Here is a 12313-nt window from a genome sequence, read left to right on the forward strand (position 1 = left end):
GCGGAGTCCCTGCCCGGGTCAGCAGCGCCCATCCGGCTGGAGGGCGGGGACTGGGGCGGACCCTGTACCAGGCGTGGTCTTCCGTGGGAGAGTAGGAAAGCTTTGCTCCACCTTCTAAAAAACCCCTGCTCTCCCCTAGCCAATCAAGCAAGTCTATGCAAATAGAACCCGCGTCGCCCGGGTAACCATGATGCACGGCAGCCAATAGAAACCATCAAGTCGTGATCGTGCCCTACGATTGGAACTGAAGTAAGGAGATAGAGGCCCAATGGGCTGTGGGAACGGTCCCCAGCGGGCTGAGGGGCGGGGACATGCAAATATGGTTTGAAAAGCCGGCGGGAAATCTGAGTTTCGCGGGAGGACCTTGGCGCGTAAACCGTATCCCTTCATTCATTGTCAGCAGCAGCTTCCTGGAGCCATTTTTCAGCTGCCGGCCGTAGCACCCGGGCTGCCGCCGCCGCCTCGCAATCCGTTGCATCGGCCGCCCCCGACGCTTCCATCCCCCCTCGGGGCCCGATATCCGTGCGGCCGGGACCCTCCTCTCTCCAGAGCCCCGATTATTTTTGGCCCCCGGGGCCGGTGCGGTACCGAAAAATAAAAAGAAAAGAGAGAGAAGGGGCTCGGAAGCGCCGGGCGGGGAGGAGAGAAGGAGGAGAGACTTGGAAACTCCGACTGCAAATAATAAAGAAATTGAAAAAATACATTAATATATCGTAGCAATAAAAAGCAGGAGCGAGAGATGAGAAGGGGGATCCAGCCCGCCCTGGAGCAGTACCTGGTGACCGCCGGGGGTGGGGAGGGGGCGACTATCGTCGCCGCCGCTGCTGCAGCCTCCATGGACAAAAGGGCACTGCTAGCCAGCCCCGGCTTCCCCGCCGCCACCGCCGCCGCTGCTGCTGCCGCCGCCCCAGGCGCGTACATCCAGATCCTCACCACGAACACTTCCACCACCTCCTGTTCCTCCTCCCTCCAAAGCGGCGCCGTCGCCGCCGGCCCCATCCTCCCCAGTGCCCCCGGCGCGGAGCAGACTGCCGGCAGCCTCCTCTACACCACGCCGCACGGACCCTCCAGCAGAGCCGGGCTGCTGCAGCAGGCACCAGCGCTAGGACACGGCGGCAGCGGCGGTGGCGGCCCTCCGGTAATCCCCTCCTGTTCCCACCGTCTCCAGCCCAGGCGGGGGGTGGGCGCGCTACGGGCTGTCTCGGGAGAGCGCAGGCCGAGCGCAATGGGCCTCTGGGTTGCCCCTCCAGCGAGGGTTTATTGTTAGACTTGTGCGCTCCCCTCAGCGCCGGTGGGTTCGGGGGGCTCCGCAAGGAGCGCGGGGTCGTGGGGATCTCCTTAGCGCGAACCACATCAGACACCAAAACTTTCTATGACCCCCACTTCTTTTCCTACACTTTTCCCTACCCCCACTGTCCCCTCCCCTCCAACTCGAAGCTTCCTCTTTCTCGGGCGTAGGATGGGGTCACGCCCCGGATGGAGAAGGGGGTGGAGGAGGGAGTAGTGGACTGGGGAGTGGGGGACTCTGGGGGGTGGAAACCGGGGGACAATTGGGCTGGTCGCCGGCCTCGCAGGCACGTTGGCGGCCCGGGGTCTCTACGGCGTGCTGGGAGCGCAGAGGTTCTGCCGGGTTGCGCTTGTCACATTTTGGGATCTGTAACTCCGGGCAACAAAAGAGCTGGGGACAACGGAGAGGGACATGTTGGGGGAAGCGGTGGAACTGGCAGGCGGGTGCAGGCTAGGTAGGGTGTGGGGTGTCTTGGGGTGAGGGGCTAGCGAGAGGGCGCTCCGGCCTGGGCGCATCCTGGCGGTGGCGGCGCCCGCGTGGCCCGAGCGCCCGGGCCTTCCTCTCCCGGCCCGGGGCCTGCCCTTGACCCGCCTCTCCCCTTACCCCTTCCTTCCCCGCCCTGTCCCCCTCCCCGCCCCTAGGCGACGAAGGGCGGGTGCAGCCGCGTTCCCGTCCCGCAGCCCCGGTCTGTCCCTCTCCCCAGGACCCGCCGGTGACGTTTCGCACACGTGCGCGGAGGACGCGCCTGTGACTGGGGAGGAGGCAGCGGCGGGAGGGGGCGCTGGAGGGGAGAGGGGGCACCCACTTCCTCCTGCTCGCCGGCTCCCTGGCTTGGGACAGTCCCGGCGCCCTCGCACCCGCACGGCCACCCTCCCTCTCCTCTTCCTACCCGCCCCCCCCCCCCCGGACGCCCGCTCTCTGCCGGCGCCGCTGGTCTGCTCGGCCCTCCGGGCCCCTCTCCAGCCGGCCCCCCACCTTCCCCGGAGCCAGGCTGGTTTCGGAAATGCCCTTACAGCAGCAGGTTAGTGACCGGGATCGCGCGGGGGCTGCTGCCGCCACTGGGGCACCGAATTCTGTTGGGGGCTGGAACCGAGAGGGTAGGCGGTTGAGCGGGATTTTGGAGTGGGAACGGGGGGTTGGGTGCATGAGGGAAATGAGTAAGCAAGAAAAATCTAACTAAGTAAATGCCCGGCCTCCGGTTCTGGGGACCTCTGAGCTCGAGTGTTTGCCCCAGGGGGTTGGTTTGCTGTTTACGTGTATTTTTTTTCTAGGGGGCCTGTGGATGGGCAATTGAAAACCGAAGGGGGCTTCTCGCCAATGGCCGAGTTGAGCTCTGTTTTCTGTCTTCCTTCCCTTGTGCTGGAGGGGGAGGGGGCGGGTCAGAGGGTTGGGTGTCCGTAGGATTCCCAGGCCACCCGCCACCCCCTCCTTTGTCCCTGTAATTTATAAAGCGCCTTTGAGAGATGATTTAGGTCAGTATGCGGCTTCTCTTTTTGTTGGTACTAGAATTGTGGCCCGGCGGTCCGTCTCACCCCCCACCCCCTTCTCCTTTTCTCTCCTTCATTCCGTTCCTCCATGCCTCCTGTCTTCACCCTCGTGGTCAGGCTTGGCCACCACGAGGCTAGAAATGAACCAGACTCAGTTAGATAAATGGTTCATTGACAACACCAGTCGTTGACCTCACCTGGTCTCAGCTCCAAATGGGTTTGTTTTTTGAAGGGTCAATATTTGGAAGAATCTTTAAGAAAGTCAGTGCATAAGAATTACTTTGAGAATGAGATGGATTTTGGAATAAAGAAAAATTTTATTTCCTTACTCTTTCCAATTTCTTCCCTTGTCGTATCTTAAATGCCTTACAGCCCCAGAGATACTTGCTAAGGATGTGTGATACATTCTCAAAGAAGGTGATTGGTTTTCTGGTTTTGGGGTTTTTTAGTGACTAGGGCCTGCCAGCAGGGGGGAAACAGTACAAGTACCCATTTAACACATATAGTATGCATCTTCGGGGTTCTCAGTCACAAGAATAGTCCATGCTTATATTAGTATTAAATATTATTACTGACTTGACCTAAACATGCTTGGACATAATTTTAAGCATATTTTCCTTCTACACAATTCTGTTACTATATCATAAGCCTAATCTTAAACAACCAGCTATTGACATACTTCTTGGATTGGATTCAGATGTATGGGAGTTTTGATAATAGGAATTTGTAAGACCACCACATTGATTTTTTATTTTTTTAATCTTAGCCTGCTTGTTGCGCCAGGTCTGCAAAACTGTCTAGCCAAACTTATATGTAGTTCATTGTATTTAGGTTTTTAAAGTATGAAAACTACCGTCACCATCTTCCAAGTTATTTCAAAACTTGGTCCTCCTTGCCATGAGAATATATGTAATTCCAAAGTCATGAGCCCTGAGTATAAAGTTTGATTTGCTTTGTTCTCCTCAAAACTACATTAGACTTCTACTTAATACTTGAAAGTAATTGATAATTCTTTCCCTGAGCAGGACTGACAACTTGGGGATAGCTGAGTGACTGCCCGAGAGCAAAGAGACTTTTTAAACACTTTGTGTCCATGCAGTGGTTGAGAACTTGTGTTCAGGGGCCAGAATTGCAGATCCACTTTATTCCATGTTCTGTCTCAAGAACATCTGAGAACTTACTCAGGAACAACTTTACCTTTTTTTTTAAACAAGAAAAAGCATATATGAGTGCTCTCTTTTTAGCTGATTGCCTTTCATTTACCAGTTGTATGATCTTAGGCCAGTAAGTCTCTCAAAACAGTTTCCTCTTCTATGAAGCAGGAACAGTAACAATACTAACTTGAAGGGTTTTTTTTTTTTTAAGGTTTAAATATGATAATGCACATAAAACACTTAGCACGGTGCCTGGCAAATAGTAGATGCTCAGTAGCATGAGTATGCAGGAATATTGCCTTTTAAGTGTAAGACCACATGTACAACTGCCCCTTTGTATTTGAAGAAAATGGTAAAAGTTTTCTAGAGTGAAATGTAATTACTTGTACCTAGTTCATATGGGTTTTTAAATCTGTATGACAGGCCGATCCTAGCACTGGGTACAGTAGGGGCCAGCGTGACAGGCCTACATGGACATGGCGGCGTTGCACGGCCCTAGCCTGAGCTTGTGCTTATTTTCTGACAAAGAGCGCCTCATCCTCACTTTTTTTGCCGAGGTTTCCCTCCAACTCTCGACCCGTGGACCTATCAACTTTTGAGTGTGTTTACGCTTAGTGGCTTTTAGAGAACTGAACTTCTAATGGTCACCAAGTCAGAGACATGGAGTAAAGTCCATTTCAGCTGGTGAACTGTTGGAAATGGAGGCACTCTAGAGAAACCAGTTGGAAGTGTTATTTTCTGGAACAGAAAAGTCTTCATCATTTTCTGCCGTTCCTAAAAAGAAGCTGACATTCTTTCATTCTACTTCTAGAGAACTTGGGCTCTATTGATGCAAAAGGCAATGACCTGTCACATCTGGTTTAATGTCATCCAGTCATAGCAACCCACTCACTGGCTGTGCCTTGGGAGAGAGCCGTGGAAGCTTGAAGTTTCCGTGTAAGAATGGAGGCACCATAGGTGGTATGGTTGGGTCTCTTTTCCTGTGCAAGTATAAAAGAAGAAAAATGCTGGGGTTTTGTGGTTCAGTGCTCGATAATGTTGCTTCTGCTGAGATACATGGTTGGTGCTAAGTTTAAGCCAGGAGAGAATTTTTAGTCACTACACACCCCGAAATGGAAGTTTTAATGTAATGCAGCCCAGACTTGGGCAGTACAAATAGCTCAGTGCCATAGTCAGTATCAAGGGCGCCACTTTAGTCATCCACTGAAACAAAGCCCCCTTAAATGTGGCACCATGAGCTAAAGAACCCAAGCTTGCAAACAGGAAAGGATTTTTGTTGTTGTTTTTCTATATATCATCACCTTGTACTTGGAAGCGTAGATTCTGAGATTAATGTGCAGTGTTAAGTTAACTTGAAACAGAAAATAATACTCTAAGCTTAGACATGACTAACAGCACCTGGAGGTGGAAAGGCTGGGGACGAGTTGTTTTATTCTCGTTTCTCAGAGGTATAGTGCAGTAGTTTTCTTTTAACTGCCCATAGATAAACCATCTACACCTTTACCCCTGTTCAAAGGACTTGGACCCGTTTGGCAAAGCGTCTGGTGTTCAGTTAATTTTCTGACTGGTTTTCTAATTTTATGTGATTTCTGTATATTCCATTGTATGCCTAGTGTACATCCACTTTCTAGGCTAAACCAATTCCCATTCCTTTTAACCACCCACTGTCTACTGACATCTTAAATTAGGATACGTGAATATGAATTGCCTATGCTCATTGAATTAAGTCCCTCATAGATTCCCATGAAACCACCCAGGCAAAGAAGGTAGGTTTTAGTTCTTACCAGATTACCTGGTTCATTTTAGTTTTTAAAGAGAACTTCCCTGACTTCTTTGAGGTACTAAGCGTGTGGTTTAATGCATATTTTCATGCTTGTTAGCAGCTTAAAATAGTGTTTCAGGGACTATATTTACAATTGCTAAGAAGCATTTTTTTCCCTACTAATCCATATTTTCATAGAACTAAGAAGGTAAGATAACTGGGAAAGTCATAATATAGGAAACCACTAATGGTATCTCCTTCCTCCTACTCCGATCTTCTCTTTGGCTTCAAAGAGGGACTTGGAAAATGTATCTTACACAGAGAAAAGTTACACAGCAGATGGTGCAAAAAGGCAACAGTTGAGATGGGGACAGGAAACTTGGAGGGCGTGGGTGGGGGTTAATACAGTGGGATAAGGCGTATAGTTTTTGCTTTAGTAGGAAGGAAATTGGTTTATCTCCTGTTCTCACTTTTGCTTCAAACCCTGTTCCCCCAAAGCAGTGTGCTTTTGAAATCTCAAGGCATAAATTACAGGAATACATTCTCATTCTCCTCCCACCCTTAACTGGGGGTCAGTATTGTGGCCACAATAGTCTAAAATGTAACTTGCAATAAGAAGAGATGAAGCCCACTGGTTGTCAGATTTTATCACAAAGCCCACGTGCTTTGCTTTATTAGAGAACCTGAGTGAAGCGGGCCACACCTAGCTTTGTAAACTAAGGCAGGGTCTTATGTCAGTGAGAATTGACAGCGGATGGAATAGGAGGGGATTAAAAGAATACAAGCAATGGACTTCAGTCCGCTCTCAGTTACTTAACCAACTGTCTGGGGCCATTTGTAGTGTGCAGGCAACATTCTCATAAGTTGACAGTCCCTAAGAACAATAATTTAGGTTAGCATAGACAATAATCGATATTACCAATGGTCTTCAGATGATAACGTTTGAGAGCTGTAAAGAAACACTCATCATCTGACCCAGTTTTGTAGGAGAGGAAATTAAGGCCCACTGCAGTTGAGTTACTTGTCCAAGGTCACAAGCTAGCTAGGGGCCAAGCCAGAACTGAAATTGGAGACTCGAATTCTTAGAAGCAGCCTCGTTCCCCAAGAGAAAGTTAAGAAAGTTAACTATGTCTCACGCGCCCTGTATGTGAACATTGGGATGTGTAGAATACATTTTAGATTGCCTTCAGGAGTAGTTACATTTTTAAAAAATATAAACACACAGAAGGGTCCTTTGAGCAGTTAATTTTGGAGTAACAGCTCCTTCTCAAAGATACAAAATAAGTGAAGCTTCTTTAGATGTTAAATGCAAAGGAATTTTTAAAAATGGAAGGAATGACTGACTATAAGAGTAACATAATAGTAGTCTTTGTAAAAGATTTATTAGTTATATGCAAATTTGATTGTCTTCTGTCTTTTGATTGTTTCACTCAAAAAGTGAAACATACACTTCACAGAGAATAAAACCTAAAAAGATTTTAACACTTCCCTGGGACAGAGGCAGAGTGTATCTCTGCAGTTGGAGGGTTTGTCCAGGGCCATCCACATCCTGCGTGTTGTATCTTCAGAGGACCCTGGACCCTGCCAACCAACATACACTAGGTGCTTCCCCCTACCCCCATCCCCCCAAGATTTCTGGTTTAACCAAGTACCTGGTCTATTAACTTTCAGAGGCAGCCACCATCCCCTAAAAGCCAGAACTAATTTTCTTAAAATGTCTTCTTTTACTTGTGGAACTGAGAAAGCTTAAAAATAGAATCACTTCAAGTCCCGAAGCCTAAAAGTGAAATATAATCCAAGGTGGCTGTAGTTCGCCGACTCATTAGGGGCAGGGATATGTGGCTTGTCTGCAGTCCACACATCAGAAAGGTGCCACGTGTAGATTGGATCTTATAGCCAGCGAGCAGTCAGGTAGCAATGATGAGTACTGTATTTACTGGTAACCCTGGTTTCCACTGGAAGGTTTTTTGGTGAACAGAGTCCACCTTTCAGGGAGCAGAGGAGCTAAATGCCCTTGGTCCTCCCAGCCAGCTCCTGCCTGGCTGTCCCAGAGAAACTTTGCGCGCCTCCAGTGTGCTTTTGACTGACCGCTGAGAAAAGCTTTACCCAACTTGTTTTCAGGATCCTGAAGGTTGTGGCTCTGGATACTGGGGTCATCGGATGTAAGCCTCTACAAGTATAACCCCTGCTTTGCCCTTTCTATTTCTGATGTTTTAAGGCTTTAAATATATATAACCAGGGCAGCAGCCCTGTGGCCCCATACATCTGAGTCTTTCTGGGACTGGCAGCCCTTAGGAGAGGAACAGACTCACGACCTACACCCTCCGACAAAAAGGTGAAGTGGGGGGCTGGCTGAGTGTAAGAGTCAGACGATGGTCCCTGGCGCCTGAGTGCCTGGTTCTCGTTCTGACACTGCTTAGCCTTGTGTCTTGAGGTGAATCATTTGCCCTGTGTGTCCACATGTCCTCGCCTGTAAAATGAAATAATTGTGCCTGCCTCCTTGGGCTTAGGAAGGTGGGAGTTTGGGTCTGGGAAGTGCTCACACCAGTGCCTGTCACGTGGGAGGAGGACATGCGTGTTCAGTGGGTAGGTGGTAGAACTAACTGCCTTGCCCTCTCACGGCCTCTACCAGGCTGTCCTTTGGTGGGTTATTTTCTGACCTCGCCCTGGTGTTCACAGAAACCTTCAACACCTTTCTGAAAATGGCAGTGATGGGGAGGAGTGAACCACGGGATGGTTTTGTCCAAACATATTCTTTAAGATATCTGTATGTCTTTATAAGCTGCTGTCCATTTGACTTGGGAGAAGGAGGAGAAGAATAAACTTATTCAGCAGTAACAGTGTTGTGACTAAAGTCTTTATTTCTATGATTAAATGTGTTAATGATTAAATATGATTAATACAGTTACACTATTAATATGAATTGCACTGTTAACATGATCTCACTTCTGTGTAGTAAACTGTGGCTTAAGACTAACTGGCAGAAATCGGGGTGTCTGATGTCTCTGGGCCCTGGTAGCCCTGGAGACCCCATTGGGAGCGGGCAGTTTTCCTCTCCAGAGTTCGGGGAACCTGCCTCTGGGCTTTCCTTTCCCATTCTCATCCACCCGCTTCTCTAGTTTTTTGTGTTCGCGCTGTTCTTCCCCCTCCGCCCTCACCTTCCTTCTGCCTGGCTTTTAGAAGGTTGCCAGAATGCCAGCCTTTACTGACTGCTTCTGTGACTTAGGTTGATCGCAGCCTTTTTTCCCTAGTTTTCAATGTAAGGTAAAATCTTGTCTTTGAGATAGTTTGCTTCCTATGTTTCCCAGCACGGATGCCGGCATGGCTCAGTGGTTCAGGTGGCTGAGGTTTCCTTCTGGTGCATTCGTTTGTGTGTGGGTTCTTCCTCCTCCCACTCTACCTGTCTCTGCCATCCTTCCCACTGGCCCATCAAGGAAGCCTGCACAGAGCCTTCCCTGACTCCCCAAGGCTTGGACCCCTCCTTCCCTCTCATTGTTGCTCTCCTGTACCACATCTTATTAGTCTGCCTTGCATCCTCACCATTGGCGTTCTTGATTTACTCCTTCAAACCTACAAGTTGTGAGCAATCGGCCTAGTGTTTTCATCATGTAGTCCTTGCAATGCCTTCTGCATCGTAGACTCTCAAATATTTAAGTGGAGGCGTTTTCATTAAACACCTACAGTGTGCGTAGTGCCCCAGTTGTCCTGCTGAGGACGCAAAGAAGTATGGGGTGTGATCCACCCACTCTTGAGTTTGCCGCCTGTTTGGGGAGACAGGCTTTACACACACGTTGATTCCAAAACAAGACTAAACAGGAGTCAGGAGCAAAGCAAGGCTCCTGGAGTCCTCAGCTGTACAGTTGCAGCAGGAAGTGCCAGCTGAGCCATGAAAATGGGGATACCATGGCTTCCTGGTTGTAAGTTTTAGAGCACATTAGGGTACATGTTGAATCACATGGACAATTAAAAAAGTTATTAATACTTGGGCCCCACCCAGACTAATTAGGATCTTTGGGTGGGGCCAGACATGGGTGGTGGTGTTTGCAAGTGCTCCACATCATTTCAGTGCACGCCACTGGAAGCACTGAGCTAGGTGGAGCGGGACAATTGGGGAGGTAGGGGAACATTATTATAAGGGGAAGGTAGGGAGGCAGAAAGTAGGTTAGCACAAGCAGAGACCAGATGGACTAGAGTCAATATGCGGGAAATCCTAGGACCTGACTTTGGCTATGTTGGTAAAACTGGTCTACAGTAGATACTGCCTTCCTATTAGGGCCAGGCAGGGAATTAATGGTGGGGGTCAGGGAGGAGGGGTTGGATAAGAGGTGTGGGGGTTGTGCTTAAACAAAGAAGAAATTCCCTATCAAAAGGGGGCCGTGGGACCCCGTCCCAGGCCATTGCTGCCAGAGGGCAAGGTAGGCCTCATTCGTTGCCAGATTTTTCAACCTTAGAGCACCAGAAATCTACCAGTTTTTAAATGTTGGTTTGATTGGAAAGGAAAATGTGAAAGCCAAACAAAATAGGTCTGTAGGCCAGATTTGGCTTAAGCACTGCCACTCAGCAGTCTCTGGTCTCTTGGATAATAATAGCTAATGTTTATCAAGTGCCCGTGTGCGTGGAGGGCACTGAACTAAGTGCTTTACGCGCATTAGCACATTATCCACACAACAGCCTATGAAGTGGGTATTCTGATCGTGCTCGTTCTGCACGAGGAGAAGCAGACACTGAGGGGTTAAGGGGCCGGCTTGGTCCTCCACTGATGAGTGGGGCACCTGAAATTGAACCCTAGGAGCCTGGCTCCAAAGTCTGGTTTTTATCCCCCGCGTTCTCCACTAATTGTATTAATTACATAGTAGGAACCCAAGATACCTGTCCAAAAGAAGTAATCCACTGTTTTTCTAAGCTCACCTGACCGTAAGAATTGCCTGTAGCACTCGTTCCAGGTGGCCATTTCCCGGCTCCACCTCTGCCTTCCGCAATCAGAGAAGCACTGAGGTCTTCGGGAACACTGCTACAGCTGTAGGTAGTTGAGCACAAGCGAAGGTTTCTTGACGCTGGAATGAATGACCAGGTTATGCAGGATCCGCCTGCAGAACTGGTGCGTGTTTGTTCCACCTGCTTCCTCAGTTGGACCAAACAGCCCTGGGTGGGTGCATTGGTACCCCACATCCACTCTTGTGGTTCCAACACCTGGATTTCCAGGTCTTTGCCAAGGCAAGCCACCCAGCGATGGGCTACCCAAAACCCAAAGGAGGTAAAACAAGAAGGGGTTCCCCGATGGGTGAAGAATCTTAGCCCTGGAGGTTTACCTGAGCACTGTTGCTGCGTTCCAGGTATCAACACGGATAATTCTGGACACCCTGCTCTCAAAGGGTATACTTTACCCTATTATAGGAAGCCTTTTCAGTCTGTCAGGCCTGGGCCTGCCTGGTGCAGGTTACCAGTTGGATAAAGAGCCAGAAATGTCCCTGGGAGGAGAACCAGGGCATACCATTTAGAGGACGGTGCTACAGATTTGAAGGGTCTGGAAGCAGGACAGCTATAGTGACAGTGTGAAAAGGCAGATGGAAGTGAGGGACAGGCTAAGGGAGAAAAGAAACCTACACCTTTGGCTCCTGAGACGTTCAACTGCTGTGGCTGCAAGAATGGATGAGGTGGAGCTTTCCTTATGTCAGGTGTGCACTGTGTGCAGGGAATGGTTCCTTAGGTCTGAGCTGGTTGTGGGTGACACCAGGGGCCATCGGGCTTTCCAAAAGGCGGGCTCCGAGCTGTGGAAATGTGGCTTTGGCCTACAGGTTTTAGTGGAAGTTTGGATGAGCAATCACAAGCCAAGAACTGGTCTCTGTAGCTTAAAAAAAATGGTGCCACAAAAACCTTTTCATCATTTGCACTTCTCCCTCTATGATATGAAAATGAGACAGATTCATCAGGTTGACTTTTGGGGGATCAATATTGTCAGGGTGCCCAGAGATGAGCCATCAGATGTTATTTATGACATGCTCTGCCAGGTCCGGGGCTGCCTCCCGGGTGCTCCGAGGAAGCCCACAGTTTGCAGCCTCTGAAAGCACAGAGCCAGCTGGGCAGTGCTGTGCATACAGAAAGGTCACATAATTACATCTTGAACTAAGATGGCTCTTCTGGCCATTATGTCCTCTGCTCTCCGATTTTGCTGATGTTAAAAAGTCTTGAATTTTTAGCACATTCAAGTTTCAAAGTGGGAGTCTTTGAGTACTACTCTCAAGGAAAGAGCTATGTAAATTCTAAGTATCTTTATAATTGATCTTTAAATATGTAACTGGTATTTAACCCTATTTGTACCACTCTTTGAATTGACTAATTTCGTTGCTATATTGACTAGCAAAATTGGTGATGGTCATAGTAATAATGTGGTAATAAATCATAGTAATAAAGTTTCCAGCTTTTCACGTTGCTATTTTCCTTGTCCACATCTCAGACCCCCTAATTCTGGGACTAGGCTTTAGGAGACAAGGTTTTCAGCCCTAGGACATTGTGGTGGGTGGGTATGGAGGGAGCATAGGACTTAAAGATCGGGCTCCAGAAACATGCTCTGTCACTTACCAGCCTGTGACCTTTTACAAACTGTATCTGTGAGCTGTAGTTA

The 12313-nt window shown here is 48.9% G+C and overlaps 1 protein-coding gene across 4 annotated transcripts in view; it reads left to right on the plus strand.

Annotated features, from left to right (window-relative positions):
* Positions 1 to 375: 375 nt before the first annotated feature.
* E2F3 (E2F transcription factor 3) overlaps positions 376 to 12313 on the plus strand; it is a 73649-nt gene continuing 61711 nt past the window's right edge. For 2 of the 4 annotated variants that reach the window (XM_037153621.2, XM_037153622.2), the window contains exon 1: positions 376 to 1138. In XM_037153621.2, coding sequence (XP_037009516.1) covers positions 740 to 1138 — 399 coding nt within the window. In that variant the 5' untranslated portion in view covers positions 376 to 739. The remainder of the gene's footprint in view (positions 1139 to 12313) is intronic. The other 2 variants (XM_037153624.2, XM_037153623.2) reach the window with 2 other exon arrangements.

This window comes from Artibeus jamaicensis, unplaced genomic scaffold (genome assembly GCF_021234435.1).
Source record: "Artibeus jamaicensis isolate MK-2021 breed Jamaican fruit bat unplaced genomic scaffold, CSHL_Jam_final contig_482, whole genome shotgun sequence".
In the NCBI taxonomy this organism is placed as follows: domain Eukaryota; kingdom Metazoa; phylum Chordata; class Mammalia; order Chiroptera; family Phyllostomidae; genus Artibeus; species Artibeus jamaicensis.